The 22,149-nt window shown below is 40.3% G+C and overlaps 1 protein-coding gene across 1 annotated transcript; it reads right to left on the bottom strand.

Moving 5' to 3' along the window:
- Positions 1-629: 629 nt before the first annotated feature.
- fstl3 (follistatin-like 3 (secreted glycoprotein)) lies at positions 630-5,498 on the bottom strand. The gene is made up of 5 exons (XM_080031986.1): positions 5,258-5,498; positions 4,609-4,794; positions 2,637-2,852; positions 2,102-2,329; positions 630-1,979 (listed from the first exon to the last, which is right to left on the bottom strand). The coding sequence occupies exons 1-5, from the start codon at positions 5,325-5,327 to the stop codon at positions 1,927-1,929; spliced, it is 753 nt and encodes a 250-aa protein (XP_079888112.1). The 5' UTR covers positions 5,328-5,498; the 3' UTR covers positions 630-1,926.
- Positions 5,499-22,149: the final 16,651 nt, after the last annotated feature.

Here is a 22,149-nt window from a genome sequence, read left to right as displayed (position 1 = left end):
GCGCAGGGATTCAGAGGAGGGAGCGAGAGAAAGGCAGAAAAACAAGGGAGGTACTTTACACAGAAAAGTGAGTCAGTACCCATGGCCTCAGCGCTTCAACGCATTAATTCCTCAGTTCTTTTAGCCCCCTATCCCCCTGAAACTCTCCCACCTAATCTAGAGCAGGGGGATATCCTTGAGGAGACAGGCGAAAAAAGCCACCCAGCCTGGATTTGATTCTCCGTTGCCTCTCATAATAGGCCTTGAGAGGCCTGTTGGTGAGGCGACTCATGCACAGGAGAGGTGGTCTAACCTCTGTGTGCATTATATCAGTGCTTGGCCCACCACCCTGAACCTGAAAGCTGTCCAGTTCCTTTTAGGGTGCAAATATGATCTCATTTGACTGAAACTGGCTATGATTAAGACCGTGACACACTTTAGAAAAATCCAAATATCACATGCCAACCAGACACAGTTTCATGGTGGTAGAGTAGTGCCTGTATTATTTTAAAAAGTATAATGCATACAACATTTTGGTGTGAATTGAGATAGGCCTACAACAAGGAAACGCAGGTTGCAAACTTTATCCCTTATGTTAAGTGTGTTGTGTTCTTGTTTTTCGGTTGAAAAAGAAAGCGGACACATTTGTGACAAATATTAAACTTTATGTTGTTTTGAAATGGCAGTACAAAAATACAAAAATATGTTGATGCATTTATAATTCAAATTTCACAGTAGGTACACAGGTAGCTACAAATGAGACTGTTATTTACAGGATTGGAATGTTCCATTATACACTGAAAAGGAAGTATTTCAGACATCTGCTTTGAGTTTAAAGATTTCACTGTATGACTTGGGCCATTTCAAATTGGCCATTTGTATTGATATCTAACAGTGTCAACAATGAACATCTTGACTCATCTCCGGTGGAAGTATAATCAGGCATGATCAGTTGGCCTGAACTGCGGACCATTCCCAGACAAATTAAATTTTACTATAAATCAGACAGCGCTAATTGCATTTGTCTGTACAGCAAGATCTTGAAAATATTCCAATCAAGTCCAAGCAGCAAAACAGCGACGCAATGAACTAGCACAACCTACAAAAAAGCATACAGAAAACAAAGCCAAGAACTCAACAGAGGAGGTATTGTAGAGAGTTTGGGGTTGTACCAACAGTCTTTGGAGACTCCTACAAACATAACCAAACTGTTAATTTTGGTAATCAGCGGGTGGCCGAAGAGTTTGGATCAGGATCCAGAGTAAACATGTGTGGGGGGGAGACAGGGAGACAGACTACACAAGTTTGTTTAGGCTAAATCCCCTTCTTCACCTCCAGACAAAAGCTAAAGTACATACAGTTCAACAAACCACATTGGCAGGCTATAAAGTGGTATAAACGTTATAAACAAATAAGCATTGCCTCCCATTAGCTTATGAGGGGAAACTGTTTGTTTGTGGGGAATGGAAACTGTTTAAACTGTAAAAAAAAAAAGAAAAAAAAAAGCCAATGCCAGTGACCGCTAATGCACATACACAAAAAAACAAAACACAATAAATACACTTTTTTGCATCAGCTTTCCCAAGGATATATGGATTTGTTACTAGGATAAAACATAAATAGAGTTTGATACCTTCTCCAATAAATAGTAGTGGTATTCTATTTACAATATGCACACATCTCCCAAAGCGCTCGTGAGATGTTTTCTACCTTGAGACCTATGTGTTCAACTGCCTCTGATCACAAATTTTCGCTACTCTTTTTGAGGCAGTTACACTGATGGATGTCCAGCTGAAGTCTTCCATATCATATCATATTTTCATTCCGTGTCCAAAGGGGACGGGGAGTGATTGTCAAAAAACAAACATAAAATGTGGTCATCGTGGTGGGAAGCTTGTGGTGTGACACTCATCTCCAGGAAAAAATGCTGTGTTGGGAATTGTCCGTCTAGACTGCGTTTTCCTCACTGCCTTCGAAATCGTGGGACTTCCGAGGGGGACCTGCGCGACAAAGGAAAATCTAAATCTACTGGCATGAAAGCTGAAGAATCTTCACGGTTACTTATATAATTACAGCCAAGCAGTACAGGTAAAATGAAAATAGGGTTTTTTTGTAGCCTTACTGTTGCAGTGTCCATAGTGGCGGACTCCTATGGAGCGGCCGAGGAAGCAGGTGGCCCGGCGGAGGTGACAGGCGCTGGGGTAAGTGATGTTGTCGTTGCCACAGATGGGCTGCTCGGACAGCGTGGGTATCGGGCAAGGAGTGGTGCGGCACATGACACAGTGAGCACTGTTGGTCTGGTCAGTCACACAGGTGTGGGTCCCTGGACACACCACATTAGAGCAAGACTCTGTGCGAGGAGTAAAAAAAAAGAGCATTGAATAACTGCCTCCTAGCCCTGATTTGTCTGTTGATTGGTTTGTGTTGTGCCCAATACTTAATATTAGTTTGATCTATATTGATATCTATACTTTAGATGTTATTCTAAACAGAGTTTGTAATTTGTTATAGTCGAATGCATCATATTTGCTGTATACTCTACACATTACTTAAAACTATACTTAGTTATCTAAATCATTATAATTTGTTAGCTAAAAAGATGTTGTGCAGAACAGCTTAGTTTGGAAAAAAGCAAACGTTAGATTAATCTTGCTTACTCTTGCAGTCTCCTTGGTACATAACCTCCAGGTCTGGGTGTCCCATGCAGTGGGCCATAAGCAGAGTACATTCATCCTTGTATGACTTCCCATCGCTGCCGCACACAGCATGCTTCCTGGGAATGTGAGAGCAGTCTGGAGAGCACACACACTGGGGCCTTCCTGTCTTCATTTTGCAAACCTTCCCGGGGGTGCATATGACTCCTTCGCAAGTATCTACAAAAGCACAGCGAGTGGTTTTTAATATGAGCGCAAGCACTGCGCAGTGTCAGTGTAATGTTACTGTATTAACAAGTCTGCAGACATCAGGTGATTCCGCAGGCATTTTCATACAAAACAAAGCTGTGAGATCTGGGGTTTTCCCCCAGACCATAACACAATTTTCACTGTGCACAATATTTACAATAATCACATCTCTTTATTGACCATGACACACAGGGGTGTCTCGCCTGGTGGAATGCGAGGCTGGCGTTGTTTTCACAACAGATCTACATGTACGGCTTCACACTGACAGGACTAAGCTCCTGCAGAGGGATGGAGGGGCGCGGAGGTTGATATAGTTCAAATAGTTGTCAGAGAAGTTTACAGGCTGAGAAATGAGGAAGCCCCTGGCTCCCCTGACACCCCATAATGTCAAAGCGTCAGTGTTAGACACTGCACGCAGGCCTTGTCCCAGGACCTTTCTAAGGAGACTCTACAGTTAGAGTCCTGAGGATTCTGTAAACAATGAGGAACTTATTTATTATTCCCTGTATCTTCTAGCCATTCAATATCCGGTTTTTCATCCCAGAGCTTGTGTTGTTGTTTTTTTTTCATTTGATCTATTTCCATATTTTACTTCGTCTCTTGCGTTGTATACGTTTTTTCTATCTCCTCTGTGTCTCCAAATAAGGTAAAGTCTAAAATGTAGGTGTCTGAAACATTGACGTGACATTCAAAATATGTTTTTCTTTGTCAATTGATGAGTACCAGACATCTGGGCATGTGGCAGGCATTCATTCCAGCCTGCAGGAATGTGTCTTCTTATTTCGCTCATGGAAGCACACAGGACTTTTAATTAGCTTTAGAAAAAGTGAATGCAAAATGAAAGAAGGGAGGGATAACCACAGGAATAGAGGTTATGAATCTACCAATTCATTTCCCACGTGATTCATCTTTTCAATCTTTAAAAAAAAAAAAAATTATTTCACAGAGATGTCACTTTTTCCAAGTTTATTTAAATAACATCAACATTGCACAGTGGAGCCGAAAAACCTGTGGGGCAGAGTTGGGTGTGTTTCCTAACAATGCCAGTATTGAGATTTTTTCTCAACGTGGAACATTTCACATGTTTGGCCTATGATCGCACAGCATAATAAGTGCTGCTTATGAAATCAGAATTAATCTGATAGTGAACCTGAATGAACCTTTCCAGGGAGATGAGATTCCAGGAGAGGGGTTGGGGGGTTCTCAGGACAGCTGGGTGGAGTTATGTGGAACGCCTCTGCTCCATCCACGTCTGCATTTTGTCAGCTAACTATGCCAAGAGCTCATTGTTTAAATATCTTGAATCACAAATGACATGGTTTTAAAATGAACTTTCTACTGACTCCCCAAGGAGAAACGCGAGTTTCTCTAATTTGTGTTTAATTGCCAAATGTATCCCTCTGAATTAAAAGTGAAATCTCCCGTGTGCAACTCACATTAAGGAGTGATTAAAACGCCTTGTTCTTACCTTGAAACTATCAAGGACAGTAGCAACCAGAGGAATGTTTCGCTAATGGTTTATTCACCGCACGACTGTTAAGAATTTAAAATGTGGCTTTAAATCCGTTTAGTACAGCGTATAACTTGTGGGTTATACATGCAGTGACTAATACCCTGCCCCGCAGTGTTCAACCAAAGAAAACACACGAGTAATTGATTCCTTCTTCTTGGCAGATTCAACTTATTCTTAATTTTCTTTTCTTTCTGTAATGGGTTGTCTGTTTACCTTTGCATGGTTTGCAGGAGACGATACCCAGGAAGCCTAGCAGGCTGACCTCATTCATGGGCAGGCTGGTGTTGGACCACGCTGTGTCCAGACGACCCCCGGCACAGCACTCCTCTCTGGTCACCCCTCTCATCAGCACCATGTCGCACCTTTGGTCTTGACTCTGCTGCAGCCAGCATATCCCAGCTGGAGATTCAGCATAAATTATACATTTACTCATTCACTCTCACATATAAACATTTACATGATAACATAAAAAGTGTAGATAATTCTGAATGAACGTCATTCAGACGATTTTAGTCACTAACCCTTTAAATAAATAACTAATTGTAAAGATGTTTTTTAATCATATATTCTAATATACAGTATACAGGACTACTATGCAGGTATTAATTGTTGACTATACATATATATTTTAGTATATATACAAAGAGAAGATTATCTTCATGTATTTGCTGAAAAAGAGATATGACATTATAAGCTAAATATTGCATGTAAATATGTTCGAAAAAAACCCTCATAGTTATGATAACTGCTAGAGGATTCATTCATTCAATATTCTCAAAAGCATGGCACATTGTGGTCCTGCTTTAAAAATAAATAAATAAATAAATACATATTAAATAATAATAAAACAAGGTCCACTCACCACTGGCAGGATTCCTCCCAAACTGACACAAAGTCACAATCACAGCGAAGAAAGACCTGAAAAAGTTCATTGTGTCGTCTAAAGAGAGTACAAAAACCTTTCTCTGAAAGCTTGTCTAAGCAAATATCAGCAAGCAGACGTGTTGTTCCAAACAGAGCTGATCACTCTAACTCAACTCTGGACGTAGCTCTTCCCCTCTTGTGAATGAATGTGTTGTGGATAAGTCACGTCGTTCCCCCTCTGTATAAATATTTAGCCCAGATGGAATTATGCTGCTGGGATGGGCGATCCTCTCAGCCAGTAATAAGCCAGGGCAGGACACAGTTTGACTCTGACTCAATTTTCAGAGTCGGGAAATGATCCATGCCCCCCAGCGCCAGACGCTGGGCACTTATATGACCTCACAAAAAATGTTCACACCACATTAGACTACTTAACCTCTAATTGAATCCTGAAAAAAGATTTGAGTGGGGTTTAGGTTAGCCTTTTATTGACACTTTTACTTTAGTTTTTTGTTTGTTGATGCAGCCTATTGAACAGACTTTGAATTAGCTGTAAAAGCAATTGGGAAAATACTGCATTGCATCATAATGAATGTGACCTCATAAGAAGAAGTTTTAGTCAGTGTATATATCTTTTTTATTTGTCAAGTGGATCCCAGATGTTTTATTCAATATTGTCTCATCTCTGTCTTTGATGTGGTCATTGTTCTCACAGATCATACCGTTTGGTCTTGGTAGCCCTCCGTCTATCTGTTCTGTGTGCTTTTGAATGGAGCAGTGGCCGATAGAAATCACATCTCTTATCTCACAATTGTGTTCAAGCCATAATCTTTTTGTGACATGATCCGGCACTGACCCCTAAACTGTGCTGTTCTTTGTAGTGTAAACGCAGGAGAAATCAAAGGACCCCCCACCCCCACAGCAAAGTGGTCACAGAAAAGTCTTGAGGTTAGCCTATTCTATAAAAGTATTATATGCTAAAACAAATCCATATCAAGTTCCTAAAAATAACCATAACAAAGTCCCTTATCAAATGAAGTCCCACCTCATTTTGTGACCGTCTGGGTTCATGACTGAGTTCTAATATTTCACTCCACGGCTGCCGTTTGAAGAACACAGAGAGGCGAGGGGAGGAAGTGGGAGTGAAGATTGTCTGCCCTTGAGCTATATATCAAGTTCAATAAACACCACTATGCTGGAGCTTATCAAGAACATTCATGTCTGCCCCCTCGTTTTTTAGTCTATGATCAAACACAGACAGCCACAGAAAGTGATACTGTGGATATAAACAGTATCCATACCAGGAGGAAAGAAACCACACACAAGAGGTGACAATGGGCTTATCTGAATTATCATGTTTGATCAGAACATCTGCATCTGGTCTTTTCTCTTCCCGCACTCATTTACCTCTGAAACTGAGAGCTGCTGCACCAATGATACACCATTACAGTCTGCCCATATGTCTGTCTGTTTTTTCTTTTATGTTCCATTTTGATCGTTTGGGGCTGGGGGGCCTGAAGGTAGCATATGCTGTATTAGGCACTATCTTGAGTCGTTGTGAATGATGTCCACATCTTCAGCGGAGATCCCCAGGGCACCGAAAGGAATGCCGCCTGACCTAAGAGGGGAGGAAAAGAAGAAAGACGAGTGAGCGATGGCTGTGGGTGGCCCTGCCTCTTCTCTGTCTGCAGATCCACTCAGCTACCTCATATGGTTTGGATCATCACCGCCGAGCCATACAAATGAATACAGCATGGCCAGGGACTCTGGAGGAACCCCACTAATGTATGATATTTATTAGGGCGCCGCTTACTGTGTCCCAGCTTTAAGAAATATTGGTCTCTTTCAAGTGGCCAGGCTCCGTCGGGCATAGCATGAAATTGCAGGAGCCAATGTTGGACTGTGCCTAATTTGAAATCGAGTGAGTGAGTGCATCTCTGTCTGGGCAGGTGTGGAGTTCAGTCTGGTGTAGGCCTACTGTCCAGTTGCCTGCTGATAGAACAGAAACAGAAAAACAAAACCGCCACTGACATCTAGTGGAGGAGTTTGGCAGGTTCGCCAATGACAACGTCCTATGAAACGCAGGTCACAGGTGGGTAAAGTTTATTCGCGAGGAAAGTTTAGGCCAACTCTTATGTAGCCTAGGTCACTTAAGCAATTTAATTTAAAAGCCTGAGACACGTTACAGAAAAACGCAGTCAAAGCTCTGCCAAATATAGCCTATACGGTCACAACATAAAGGACAGTAGGCCCATGGACCTATAAAGAAAGGTCTGCAACATCGAACCACATGTTAAAATTATTTCAGCAATTATCAACAGTCTTGGGTTTAGCTAGCTTATTAGATAAGCACCTAGCTACTAGCTAGCTTACTGACTAATACTAAACAGTAAACACGTTTACTTAGGCCAGCGAAGTAAGGCCAGAATAAAACAACATTTATTAACGGAATTTTGGCATTTACTTACCGCCAACATGTTGCCATAGAACATTAATTACGCATTTCGCCCCCAGCTGTAGGCTATTAGATAACGTTGACGCTAGCCGGATACTAGCTAGCTAAAACGTTTAAAGATAAAAAAAAAAGAGGTAAGCTTACGTAGCTTGTTATGGCATTATCATTAGACATTGTATCTAAAAAAAAAAAACCCAAAAAACTTTAGCATTACTTAGTTAATTCTACTTTGGAGGGGCCGTGTTTAGGAAAAGCTATTTGAAACCATTAAAAATGGTCGTGTTTTATGGTCAACATTAATTGCGAGCCATATTTCAGTGATGATGGGTAGGCCTATATAATTGCTTTGCACATTTTTATGATGGAAACTTCTCATTTACTCCATGTTTAACTATTATCAAAAAGGCATGGTCATGAGTCAGAGTAGATGGAAATGATAGGCTACAAAAGGAATCCCCAGATAAATTAAAAACGAAAATAACCGAATAAGATATTAGGCCTACTACAACATCAAAAATACACAACATTTTTGCGTGGCCTTGTACAATTCTCTTTGGTTAAGTCCTAGTTAATGTGCATATGTAGAGCTCATACATTTCATGGATTTGCAATAAAACAAACATTTTAAAAGGCCATTAAGATGGGTTGTGTTTTCATGAATTTAGATTTGTCTAGCCTAGGCCTATATATTTGGCCATTATGATTTATTTTCGCCTTGAGATACAACTTGAGCAACATAACTCATACTGTTCATGCTGCTGTAGGCCTACTACATTGCTGGGAACCTTTGCTGTATAGTTGCAATTGCAATCAACCAAAATGACCAGATGAGGGCGCCGCCACCTGTCTCTTAGTTTCCCATCCTCTCTTCAGCAGCACACTTCAGTCACAATTCTTCCCCACTTAATAAATAATGTATATTTACATTTGTCATCTCCTAGATACAGAATGTAAGCGATATCTGTCACAGAGCTTGCCCTGAGGGCTGACAGCTGACATTTCAGTGACAGTTATCATGAGAAGCTGAAGCAATTGTAACGTGACCATTAGTATTGGTAGCAGCGTACATGCCTGTTTACAGAGCCTAGGCTGTGTATTGGCCCAAAACACAGCATAGGCTCTGCAAACGGGCATGTCGCTATAGCCATAGTGGGCCCCCTTTGTTTACATAACCTCTTTTTACCTGCGAGTTTACAGAGCCAAGGCTGGATATTAACTCCAGATTATTTATTTTTCTGCACAAACCCCGGGACAGGTAGCAGATCGTGAGAAGATATTCACTGATTTTGGCAACAAGCGTTCTCCATATTGGCTGAATCCACCTTTAACTCCTGTTTGATTATCTATCGCTCGTGTCTTAACTTTTTTTTTCTCCATTCCTTTGAAGATCCCAAACACCACATCTACAGGGAAATTCTGTGTCGTATATCACCTCTGTCGTTTCACAGGTAAGAGAACCTGCACTCTTGACGGCTATGAAGTCCATATTTTTGTATGACGTGTTACAAAAAAAGCCCTTTTTTATTGCATATCAGAAAAAGGAAATACAGAAAAAACACACCAACCCCATTTACGTCCACCCACTACTGCCCTCCCTACCTTAAGTCATAGTGTTGCTGTGTACGTCACGCAGCTAAACAGGGCTCAGCAGGGGTAAGTGCCTCTGTCTGGCCCAGACTCTGGCTGAAAGCAGCTGCATCATCTATCCACTCAATTTACTCTAATGCGTGTTACTGATTGAACCGGCAATGAGGGCAGGAAAAGTGGCAAAGGCCGGATAGAATCACCCCCTCTGTCCCTCTCCGCGCACAACCTTCCTTCTCCTCCTCCTCACCCTCTTCTTCCCTGCTTCCTTCCTGTGCTTAGCATTGGCCATGTGAAGTCCCTCCAGTGGGTCATTTAATGGGGAGGGTTCATGTTGGTGCACGCGGCTGCTTGGACAAACAGCACTCCATCCCTCTTCACCTTTCTCCTTCCCTCTCTCCCTCTCTCCCTACCCCATGTCCCCCTTTTTTCTGTTGGACTTGATTAACAGACTGTCACGACCCTGGTGTCTCTCCATACGTGACACATGATGAGTCTATAATGCATTACAAAGTATTTGGAAGGATTTCTCAGTTGAATGTCAAGACAGGATAAGGATTTTTCTTTTCAAAGTTACAATTTGGAGCATATTTTCAACCATTTTTTAAAGGTTGAGTCAGTGATTCTGGAGAATGCTTGTTCACCTTTTGTCAAAATCAGTGACTATCTCCACGAGATTCACAACCTCTCTGTATACTGTGTGCACGCTGAAAAAAAATCTGGTGTTTATACACAGCCTAGGCTCTGTAAACGGGAATGGTAACAAAGGGGCCCACCGTAGCTAGCAACATTCCAGTTAACAGAGCCTAGGCTGTGTATTAACACTGGATTTTTTGCACACGGTTTGTGAGGAGATATTCATTGATTTTGACTCTAAGTGATCTTGACAACACGCATTCTCCAGAATTGCTGACTGCACCTTTAAACTAATGGGGATTGTGAGATGACGCCACCATTTAGTCAGTATATTAACATCTATATATCCAACACGTTGGACAACGAACATAATCTTAGTCAAATTATTGTGGTTTATGCTGATGAAAGTACGCAATTTTCCTTTTTATGGCTGATGACTGGAAATGAGGTTGCCTCAGTCAATAGTTTTAGTTCTGGTAATTTCTTTAACTGTATTATGTGGCAGTGGACTATTGAATTTCGGGTTTGATGCTGGAAAAAGTGATGCTGGGAAAAAGTTTCCTGTGTATCGAGTCCTTGATGTGTAATTACTCTATTACTGGGTATTGTCATCGCATTTTCATAATGGAACACAACATCAGCTCAATTGCTGGATTCAAAATACCATGCCGTGTCTAATTTTTGTCAATCATTCCTGCAGTGCACTGTGTTGTCCTTGATTGGCACTTTGATGTCTGATTTTGAAGTGGCTTGCAGCAATACCATATCCTACGTATGTATGGTTAATGTTATCAGACAAAAAAGTAATTACACAACTGAGAAAATACTTCTACCCAGGAGATTTTTTTCTTAACCCTGCTGTCTACATTCACCTTAAATGAAAGGCTCAAAAGCAACAATGAACATTTTCATTCAATCAAATTCTTTTTTAAAGTTAGTTGTGCATTAAAAACAGGGAATTCAATTCTGCTGTCTGCACGCTTCAACTTGCCTGATGTTGCCTTGGGAAGTCAATACAGACGGTGTTTGTCAGAACTCATTGAAAGCTGCCACATTCTGTACTTATAATTGGCGTTCAACTCTATGTGACTCACTCACCGTAGGCAGGCAGGCAGGCAAACACTACTTTAATGTTGTCGCTTCAGACACTGTTAAAATGATGCAACGTGGCGAAGGAAAAAAGTCATGATGACATTTTACAAACACAGACGGTGTATTAGAAAAAGAAGAAAAGTGATAATATTTTTGACTCTTTCCGAGATATTCGCTCAATAACAATACAATTTTAAATCAAAACCACAGACAGTTTAGAGAAAAATAACCTTTTGAGCTTCGGCGTTTAGGATTTTGTGATATTATTTGAATATGCTTTTACGTAAGGTACAGTATATGTAGAATACAATGTACAATGTGCTATGCTTCTTGTGTCAGATACATCACAACCACATTTGACCCTTTTGAAGTTCAAGTTGGAACCTCCAGGAAGGCTCAAGCTCAGACCTGCTGGAAGGTAGACTTTTCTTTTTGACACCCTTTTTACTTATTTTCTATCAATAATATATGACCAGAAATTGTTAGGGTGTAAATGCATCAGATGCAATCCCCTCAGCAGATGGTCTGAAACAATGCAGCAAAAATAACTTTCATGCTAGGGCGTCACAGGCTTTGGGATTTCTGCGTTTAGGTGAGAAGAAAGACATCCAGGAATGGGTTTTATTTCCTGTTGGGAATAGAATCTAACAATGTCAGCTGCAGGTGCAATCCAGATATGAATCACAGGTGTAAAAAATAAAAAGTGTGGCAGTCTGTGAAGGCGTTCTTTATCACTTACAATTTTACCACCTAAAAGGTTATATGTCAGTACATCATGAAATCCATTTTCCCCATCGAGTGTGCAGCCCGTATAATAGATAGAACACATAATGGCTGGATAGTTTACAAAAACATATATAAAACATAATGTCATCCTTTACAAAGTATACCCTCCCACCCCCCGTGACTGATGGAAGGGGTATTATTACAGTTATTTGACCACATTCTGAGAAGAGTAGCTGCTGTCCCTAAATTACACCAAAAACAGTGTTGTTTTTCCAAAGCTCCGAGGTGTTTGAATATGACCCTAAATAGGGGTTATTGATACAACACATCACATAGCATCAATAAGTTAGCATTATCCTGTTTGCCTCCGAAGCAGCCGTTCAACTGACCTTCATGAAGTGCAGATTACATTTGAGTTGAAGTGCAATTAGGTTTTCTGTTGAGGAACACAGTGGTGTGTGTGTGTGTGTGTGTGTGTGTGTGTGTGTGTGTGTGTGTGTGTGTGTTTGTGTTTGTGTGTGTGTGTGTGTGTGTGTGTGTGTGTGTGTGTGTGTTTGTGTGTTTGCATGTGTATGTGTGTAAAAACAAGCTTTTGTTTTGTAATTAGCATGAAGCATTGTTTTTGTTTTTTTAAAGCCTGTTTTGCGATGAAGTGAAAACGTATTTGATTGTAGCCTTTCAACATCATCTTAAAGGTTTCATTCATTGGCAGGAGAAAGCAAGTTGCTGTCAAAATGGCTCTACAACAATGTAGGAAATATGGACGTGGTATATGTTGTGTTGTCTATCTTCACTGAGCCTTTTCATGCTTATAAACCACTGACGAATACATGTATAGCTAGGAAAACACTAGAATCAACAGATTGTATTCAAATTTACCATGCTTTTTGTTAAAATGGGTAGAGTTCATTCCTTGTTCAGAACAGGTGACCTAAAGCGGTAGTATCTACACACTGCAAGAAGACGTATCATCATAGGCCTACACATTAGGTCAGACTTGAAAACAAATTTGTTCTAACGTCTCAGACCTTTGACTATTTCTGTCTCTGCGAGCTAGCCCTTTAAAGACTCTTGACTGCACGAGAGCTGATGCTCATACTGGCAGCTGTTACCATGGCAACAATGACAAGTGTATTTGTTGCTGCCTCTGTGTCGAGAGCTGTCAGAAACAGATAACTAAAACAGCAACAGTGGATGGGAAGTTTTGATTTTATCTTTCAGAAATTGAGCGCCATGTGACAGCTCTGTTACTATGTGACGTTGATACGCTGCATTCAGAGGGAGAGAATTACCTGGTCAGAAACAAATACTGGCACATTCACCAGTCAAGTGTACACAGTCTGATACTACTATTGGATACTGTCGCTGAAAGTGGATTTTTTTACATTTCCGCTGCTGATGTTTGCCACTGTTTCTTCTGTTTACTGTTAGACAAGCTGATTAATGGGCTACCTATGGTCGTTAACGGAATGAATTATTTCAGAGAACTGTATCAATCTCTCTGCCATATACGGTAGCCACTTCCTTAGAGCACCGGGCGAAAACAGGCGACAGTCGATGGGAATAAATGGTAACTAAAAAAAGACTGACTGCTGTATAAATATTTAAGCAAGCCAAAGGGCAGATGGTTCTTTGGAATTAATTATCTGCTCAGTGTAAATATGAACATTAGGGGCAACTCACAATCAGTCCAGGCACCATGCTGGAGTCCATGCAGTATTAATGGCCCGGCAGCAAAATCAAATCACCTCTTGAGTGGAATATGTTCCCCTGGCTACAGATGCAAGCCTCGCTGTGTTGCTGTTGCTATAAGAAAAGATGCCCCCTTAATTGATACTTGACAGCACTCTTAGTAAAGTAAGAGCCTAAACACCGTGCCTACATAGCAGTGCTTCGCTAGTTTGTGATCTTCATACATGAACAGTGTTTAAATCGGCCTGTGTTGGCTGATGATAAGTAACAGGAAATTGCAGTAGCTTATTAAAATTGCACACACAGGTGCTCTAAGCTAAGGTGGCAAAACAAATGTAAACATAATACTTGCTAAAAAGTAGCATGTTAGCAAGTCACTGTGTGCGTATTAGCATGTTAGCATTGAGTACAGCCTCAGAGAGCTGCTAGCATGGCTGGAGACTCTCTTAGGGCGTGTTCACACCAGCTTTGTGAAGTGCGGTTGGAACAAACCCTGGAGCGTAAAGTTTCAGCCCTTGGTGCAGCTCATTCAGGTTGGTTTGAACGCAATCCGAGGCTCTGGTGCGCACTAAACAACCAGACTCTTCTCTGCTTGAAAGAGGTCTCGGCCCGTTTGCAAGTGAACTCTGGAGCGGAGCCTCGCTGGTGTGAACCCAATCCGCACTAATCACAGGAAGCGAAGTATTTACGCAGCATTTTGCCGTCTTTTGCATAATGTCTTTTATTAAATGCACTTGTTAATGAGTTATTTAGCGCACATTGTCAGAGCATTGAGGCGACGGTAGAAATTCCGAGCAATTTGCATTTTTACTCGTCGACCTGTCTGACAGCATTTCCGTGCACGTGTTTTCAATGTATAGTCCGTTTTTGCATTTGTGAACGCGAACCGAACCATCTTAAAAACAAAACAATGTATCCGCTCTCAACTGGCACACCAAGGAAGCAAACTATTGTTTGAATAGTAACATTACATTTCCAATTCTTAATTCTTAAAGGATCACTGTATCAGTCTCACAAATCCATAATCTGTCTGTCAATTAGTCTACCATTGTTAGATATGAACAAGTAAGAAGATGTAAATAAGAGACAAGGTGCTAGCTAAACGCAACACCTGCTCTATACATAATACACATAGCATATTATCTAATATTTCAAACATGACATTTTGGCCATGATGACACAGCCTATTAATTGAATCATTAAATACAAGATATAGAGTATACAGTAGATGTAGATTGTATAGAGGTTTCTCATCTCATAGTTCTTTTTCCCCAAAAATAATCAGTATGTTTGAAATACATCATCATCGATTCCACTTTGAGCTCCCTTTTGTGCTCTTGAAAATAGAATCCAAACATACACTTGCTTGACAACTGTAAATGTTCACATCGTTTTTTTTTTCAGAATGAAAACAGGCAAGAGAATGTTAGAAAGAGGATAGTTGTGTGCAGTTTCTGAAGTGGTTATTTTACAAGACATTCTTAAAAACCCTTGAAGTCCAAGGTAGAGCACGCAGCAGCATAAGGACAAAATCTACTCTGCAAGAACTGTTTTCAGTTCAACAATAACAGATAATTGCCCCTTCAATATTTTTTATGTAACTGCATTGGTTGAGGTGTCGGTGTAAGATGAGCTGTTTGACGTCGGAGGATGAGAGTGGGGAGAAAAGCTCGTAGTCGCAGCACAAGGGGAGAATAGTGGATATTGAAGATAGTGGGAGGACAGAAAGTGGGGCGCTATCAAGTCAAACAAACATGGACTGTCCATGTGACAACAGCAAAAGGAGAAACCAACATGAAAGCACACACATGAACCACCCACGCAGCATCACACACTCTTCACTAGAGCTGCAACGATTAATCGACAAATCGATTATTAATCGATTATTAAAATCATCGCCAACTATTTTGATAATAGATTAATCGTTTCGAGTAATTTTGAAATTTTCAGCTTCTCAAATGTGAATATTTTCTGGTTTCTTTAATCCTATTATGACAGTAAACTGAAATATCTGTGTGTTTTGGATATAGAAATACATTTGAGGACATCAACATGGGCTTTGGAAAATGTATCAAAAATGTTCACCATTTTCTGACATTTTACGGACCAAAACACTAATCGATTAATAATCGATTAATCGAGAAAATAATCGACAGATTAATCGATTATCAAAATAATCGTTAGTTGCAGCCCTACTCTTCACTACACTCACACCTTCCACACTTGTGCCCACACATCCGCACATACTACTTCACGTAGCTAGGTTAGAAAAATGCTCTTCACATACACACACGGACACAGTCACTCACAGCTACCTACCTCAAGCCCCACCAGGCTCAACTGGCATCACACATGCTCTGTGAGCTGTTACAAAACAAAAGGGCTTTATTCCTCCATCTCCAAACATTACTCACTGTTCTCACAGATAGGATGCTGTGTGTACATGTGGTGGGCTGCTCTATTCAATATTTTTGGCAATCGGAAGGCTATGTGCCCCATTTCTGTCTTTTGGACGATGCATCATCTGAACAGGGAGAGGGCCACCTACTGAGGACACATGGAGTGTTATATTGACAGTGAATACAAGCATTGTGAAACCGTCTATTATAATGTTGTCCTGTTCCTTCTGTCTGAATCTTTGACCTTTTCTTCTATTGGCGGAATGCTATTGGAACCACGTCGAAAGCAGGAGTTTTTTTGTTATATGTTTCTATTAAAGTTGTGTGTGTGTGTGTTGTCCCAGATGTCTAAGTCATATGGAAGGAAAATTATTCCCTGGTTTTTTGTGGGTGACATTCTGTGATGGTAGCTGACATTTTATCAGCTGACATTAAGGTTTCTGTTTGGAAAAGTGTCCATACAAAATGTCATTTGTATTTAGATAGTCATGAATATTCATACAAGTTGAGAGGGTGAATCTGAATGGTTGCCCACTGTTTCCACCATGCTCTAATTAAGACCGGAACAGCTCTATTCCATTGTGTGTGTGTGTGTGTGTGTGTGTGTGTGTGTGTGTGTGTGTGTGTGTTGTGCAGGTGCTCTGTAATATAAAAACAGGGGGTCGTGACTAGTATCATCTCATCATGGAGTGTGTCTCTTCCGTTTAAATTTGTCCGCTTGTCACACTCAAGCACACACACACACACACGCACACACACACACACACACACACACACACACACACACACACACACACACACACACACACACACAGCCACACACACACTCTAGTCTAGTAACAAGCTGTCAGAACATTGACATACATGGTCTTTGTCAAGGGGACAGTTGCAGGAATAAGGAAAATCGAAGAAGAATTTGCGTCAACATTTTAAAATATATAATTATCACACCAAACCTTTATCTTTCTTGGCCATGCCTTTTACCCCCCGGATGTTTACTTTGAGGAGGATGAGCCCTTCTCTGGGGAGAATGATGTCATTTCCTCAAAGGTAAGCTTGTGCTATATAAGGCCAAGCCCTGGAGAGATATAACCATCTAGAGGATATGGGCAGAGGAGAGGTAAACAGTCTACAGATTGTTAGATTTAGTATGTGGCCAATGAAAACACCACAATTGTTACACTAACAAAACCATTTATTGTAAAGATCAACTTTGCACATTTAACTCATTTGGCTTTGCTGCAAGTTCATTTGTGCAAAATGAGCTCTTCATGATTTATTTCATATACAGTTTTGAGGAAGTGCCACTCTACTTTACATCAATGACAGTATATTGTGGATAATAAGTGAAGCGAATTACAATTAAGGATGTGTGTTTGGTTATCTTTAAATAAGATGGTGCTGGGGAGCAATTGGTAAATGATGCCAGTTTACCATCATCCAAACTAAAGAATGACATGCCAGTTTAAATCAGGAGTGAGGGTATCACACAGACTGTTGTTTCCCAAGTGGGGGGCAGGTGAGGAATCATTGCTGCTTTGCGTAGGTTGGTGGGAGCCGGGGTGGGTTGGTCTGAATCACACTGTGACAAAAGGTCTGTTTTGTCACTGTGAGTAAATGATTTAACTCTCCTAGGTACAAATGTTAGGGTATATAAACTGAATCGCAAGACACATCACTGCACTGTTCCTTTGCTGCACGTGGGATAAGTGTTTGTACATACAAACGGTTACTAGCTTGCTGAGGTGAAGCAATACAATTATTATTTATTATTATCAATAAAATTATTGAATGTTTTTACTATTGACATTTAGATGTTTTTAGATGGCTAATTCATATCAATTTATTATCACTTCAAATCTTAAGATTAAAATTATGATTTTAATGAATAAAATGCTGAGATTTATCCCACAGACCATTCATACATATTTGAGGAAGCGTTATCATATAAGTTACTATCATATATAGGCCAATGTTATGGATCCATCATTTGGAGTTAGAGAGTACTATGAAATACTATTCATGTGGAAATGAACAGTGCGTTGACCTTTTTTTTAACCATTTAAACCCAGGTAAACATACATTTTCTATTCGTGAATTTTTGGAAACCTACTCTTCATATATTATCCAATTGGATGCTGAATACAATATCCTCTATTCATGCTTGAAATGAATTGAATTCAACTCATTAAATGTGTACTAATACTCTCTACTTAATTAGTACCAAATTAAGTACTTCTTTTCAGGGGAAACGTCAGTGGAAATTATTTGAAAATGACAGACCCATAAGAGATGTGTTGTGAAGTTATATCTTCCTAGCATGCATGATGATAAACTTAAAGGGGTTTGAGGAAATGTAAATTGAAGGAATCCTAATGGAGTAGAATGCAAAAGATTATTTTCTCCAAAGTATATGACCAGCTTCAATGTGGAATAATGTGTGATTATGTAGAGGATGACACTGTAGTTGTGTAAGCAGTTATGGCCTGAAGAGGGATTCGCAGGCCGGCTAACAGAAGGTGCAAGCAGTGCTCAATATGTCATTGTCTCTTGTTTGGCTAATTGCAGCATGGTGCCGGTGTCAGCCCTCTAGCAAGCCAACACACATGAGCACGAGCGCACACACACACACACACACACACACACACACACACACACACACACACACACACACACACACACACACACACACACACACACACATGCGCGTTGAAGCACACATTTGCATGCATATATCAATAAACATGTTGACCATTCATGGCCCTCATGTGAATTTGTTTTGACTAAGATGCGGGGAAAAAAAACAGTGACACAACCTTGAAACAACTCTGCCTCAGGTTTATATTGAACCAAATACACATTGTCTTCGGATGTGAATAAAGCAGCATCTTATGTGTCCATCTGTACTGTATAGTCATTTTCATGAAACGTTTTTCATCTTATCGGGGTGAGTCAAAACAAGGTGACAAAGGCTACATTGAAACAGCCCTTACAAATCAAAACTCCTCAATCACCGACTGTATCACGATTTGCTGTGTCAGGCACTCAAAAGTTAGACAGAATATTATTTTTATTCCCTGTTATTATTACATGACTGTCTTGACTGCTCTACAGACCTATCGTCGGGGGTCACCGGGGAAATAAAGTCTATTTATTTATTAGCCTATCTTGTTTTATTGTGTTAGTCTTTGAATTGGATCATTTATTTTACCATAGTGGAGCTTAATGCTGGCCTGGAACTGTGACTGTGTCCACACAGGACCCCATTTAATTAAACATGAGGGCCAATCTTCTTCTCTCCCCTCACTTCTGTGTTTTGTGTTTTTTTTTCTCCCGTCTCCACAACAGTAGGACATGGAGAGGGGAATGGTCCGATTCATTCTCTATTACCGAGTAATTGTAGGTTAAGTATGTCAGGCCGAATCTAGTTTATGTGTGGTGGCAAATTAAATCACTTCCTCTTCCATTTCGAAGTGAGGACACATTATTGTAACACAATGTAGGGATTGTACGAAAAGGGAGAGACGTTGCAGCTAATGTATAAGATTGATTCTCCCTCACGGTCTCAATAATTGTTCTACAGTCCCTTAACTCAGCTGCCTTTGGTCAATATTCATCATTATTACTAGATCACTTTTTTCTTCCCTTCACTAAGAGGGAACAAACAGTTACAAAATATATGTATACTGACTGTCAAATGATAAATCCAACTGTTGATTTCAGTACTTGTACTTAGTTACTAGTGCATCACTGAAAAAGAAAGGCGATTATATGGTTGGTGTTAACACACAGGAAGGACATATAAGAATGACCGTAACAATCCAAAGTTTGGCTCATAATGGATTCTAAAGGGGTTTTAGTGTAGCAGTGTGAGGCCAGACTCTATGTATCATGGCTTTTACGTACCAAGGGCATTCTAGCTTAACACCCACACACATCAGTCCACTAGAGTGGAGAAGCCGCTGGGCTTCATACTGCAGTGCTAAGAGACAGAGAGAGAGAGAGAGAGAGAGAGAGAGAGAGAGAGAGAGAGATGTAAAGAAAAGAGAAGGTGTGGTTGTATCCAAGCATTTTGTCTTTATGTTAAAACTTTTTTGCTTTTTTTTAAGAGGATTTTAATGCTCTCTTTCTCTCTCTCTCTCTGTCTGCAACCCCCTTTTTCCATCAGTGATTTCCGGAAATGTACATCCACCCCCCCTCTTCGCCGGTAGTTGAAATCACACATTAGAGGAGAGCGTGTCTCCAGGTTGCCATGGCAACTGGGTGAGTCATTCTGCTGCAGTCAGTTTAGTAACACTCACACCGACTGTATGTTTCCCTCCGTTCTCTTTTTTTCCATCACACTGTCCCTGTACCTTTGCCGCCCTCCACTCAAACACACACACACACACACACACACACACACACACACACACACACACACACACACACACACACACACACACACTTCCTAACCCTCTGAATCGATTTGTTATTTCGACAGTTTAGTCAGAGCCGTAGATAAAGTAAAGTCTTTCAGTTATGCCCCAGTTAATCTAAAATACAGTATGAAGAGGAGGTGTGTACGTGTGCGTGTGTGTCATGGACCTATGTTTTGGCAAGCAGGCTGATAATAAGTGTGAGCGAATGTCGCTGCTCTCGCTGTGATTACTTATTTATGGATCAGGCTAATCAGTAAACCCACAGTTGAAAAGCACACTGAAAAGGAGGCGGGTGGTGTGTGAAGAATATGAGGGAGGCACAAAGAGGAAGGGGGGGGGGCACCTTACACTGCTTCTCTCCCTAAAACACTTGACAGACATAATTAAATGAGCAATGTTTGCAGAAATAATAAATATATGTTATTTCCTGTTTTCCTACAATAAGACTTTGTGTCTCCGACATTATCAATACGCCCCTGCTTTAGAAATGAATCATCTAGTTTTCTCTTACTGTTATTGTCCCACTTCTCAAATGGAGACACGCCATGTCGGAAAAGTGAAAAAGAGCTTTTTATAGTTTAAGTTGTGGACTATGTCTGCTCTCCTGCGTTGAATTCATTGTCGGAAATAGACTTACTAGGAGTTCTTGTTTACTGTACTTAGATGTACTTTCAGATGTTAACCTGTGTAATGTGAATGAGTTAGGATTGTGTTATGAGGTTTATACTTTTATAGGGTATGTTTGTTTAAAACAAAACTGTAACCTTAACCCAACTTTTACCGTCCTGTTATTATTATTGACAATCTAGTTATTTTTGGAACAAATATAACACGGAATCTGGGTTTGATCTGCGTTGTTTCCTTGTATTATTATAAAAAGATATCCATTATATCTTCTTTAATCTTCTCTTTTTCAGTTTCTTGAATCTTTCCCATCAGGCCCCGTGTTACCTGGTGAAAATTACAATCCGAGTTGCGTAGACAAAAAGTGAAGATGTTTTCCACTTCTTATTGGTAAGTTTCCACAAAGCCATGTGTGACCTGGACAAGTATTGATTGCCCTTTTGGATGGAGAGGATCATTTGAGTCACAACCTTCCAGTCACATCCCTGTGGTAGTGTTTATAATGGCTGTTGTGTCAAGATGTAGTGAGTCACTCTGCGCTGACCCACATCACTCCCCAGGTTGTATAATGGATGACTAGCGGGAGCTGTGTGGGTCAATAGGATTTGCCCTGGTTGTCCGGGTTAACAAGAGCGATTCTAAATCTGCAGGGACATTTAATTTCATTTCACGTTTATTTGATAGGGACAGATGCTACCACATACACTCTTGAACCACTCATCTTAACAAACAAGAATACAAAAGATTATCAGCATCAGCCGATTCATGCTAATGCTAATTTCCAATGCCTGTCCCTAGAAGGGCTTTTCATAAACACATACAAACATACATATTACTGTAAAAGAACATTCAAGGCACATACACCCAGGGTTGGGTATCGTTTTTTTTCCGATAGCCTACCAGTTACTACTCTGTATTTTTTAGACGGTTCGGGTGCTTGAACAGTACTTGCACCGGTACTTTTAAACCTCAAAATGCACACACTTTGTCAAAAAACAATGCCCTGTTATTCCCGGTGCCACATTGAACACAATTTGCGTAAACAATATAAATACAAGTAACATACAAATAAACTATTATTAAATAAAATTCACACACTTTACATGATATCAAATACAACAATATAACAATATAATAATGGAGATTAATGTGGAGACTACCAGGTAATCTAATCTCCATCTTAAAACTTTCGCTAAAAGTAATAGTTTTGGTAAAAAAGAGTCCGAATGACCTGAACAATACAACACCTTAAATATTAAAA

Source organism: Ammodytes marinus, assembly GCF_949987685.1.
Source record: "Ammodytes marinus genome assembly, chromosome: 8".
Classification (NCBI taxonomy): Eukaryota; Metazoa; Chordata; class Actinopteri; order Uranoscopiformes; family Ammodytidae; genus Ammodytes; species Ammodytes marinus.
Note: the sequence above shows the minus strand (reverse complement) of the source record. Positions and strands in the feature narration are given on the sequence as shown.

Bases quoted from the DNA above. Each gene is read 5' to 3' on its own strand.
- fstl3 (XM_080031986.1), bottom strand. From the start codon at position 5,327: ATGAACTTTTTCAGGTCTTTCTTCGCTGTGATTGTGACTTTGTGTCAG. The intron at 2,853-4,608 runs GTAAACAGACAA...GTGCTTTTGTAG, and splicing joins CTCCTGCAAACCATGCAAAG to ATACTTGCGAAGGAGTCATA. The intron at 2,330-2,636 runs GTAAGCAAGATT...CTCCTCGCACAG, and splicing joins GTACCAAGGAGACTGCAAGA to AGTCTTGCTCTAATGTGGTG.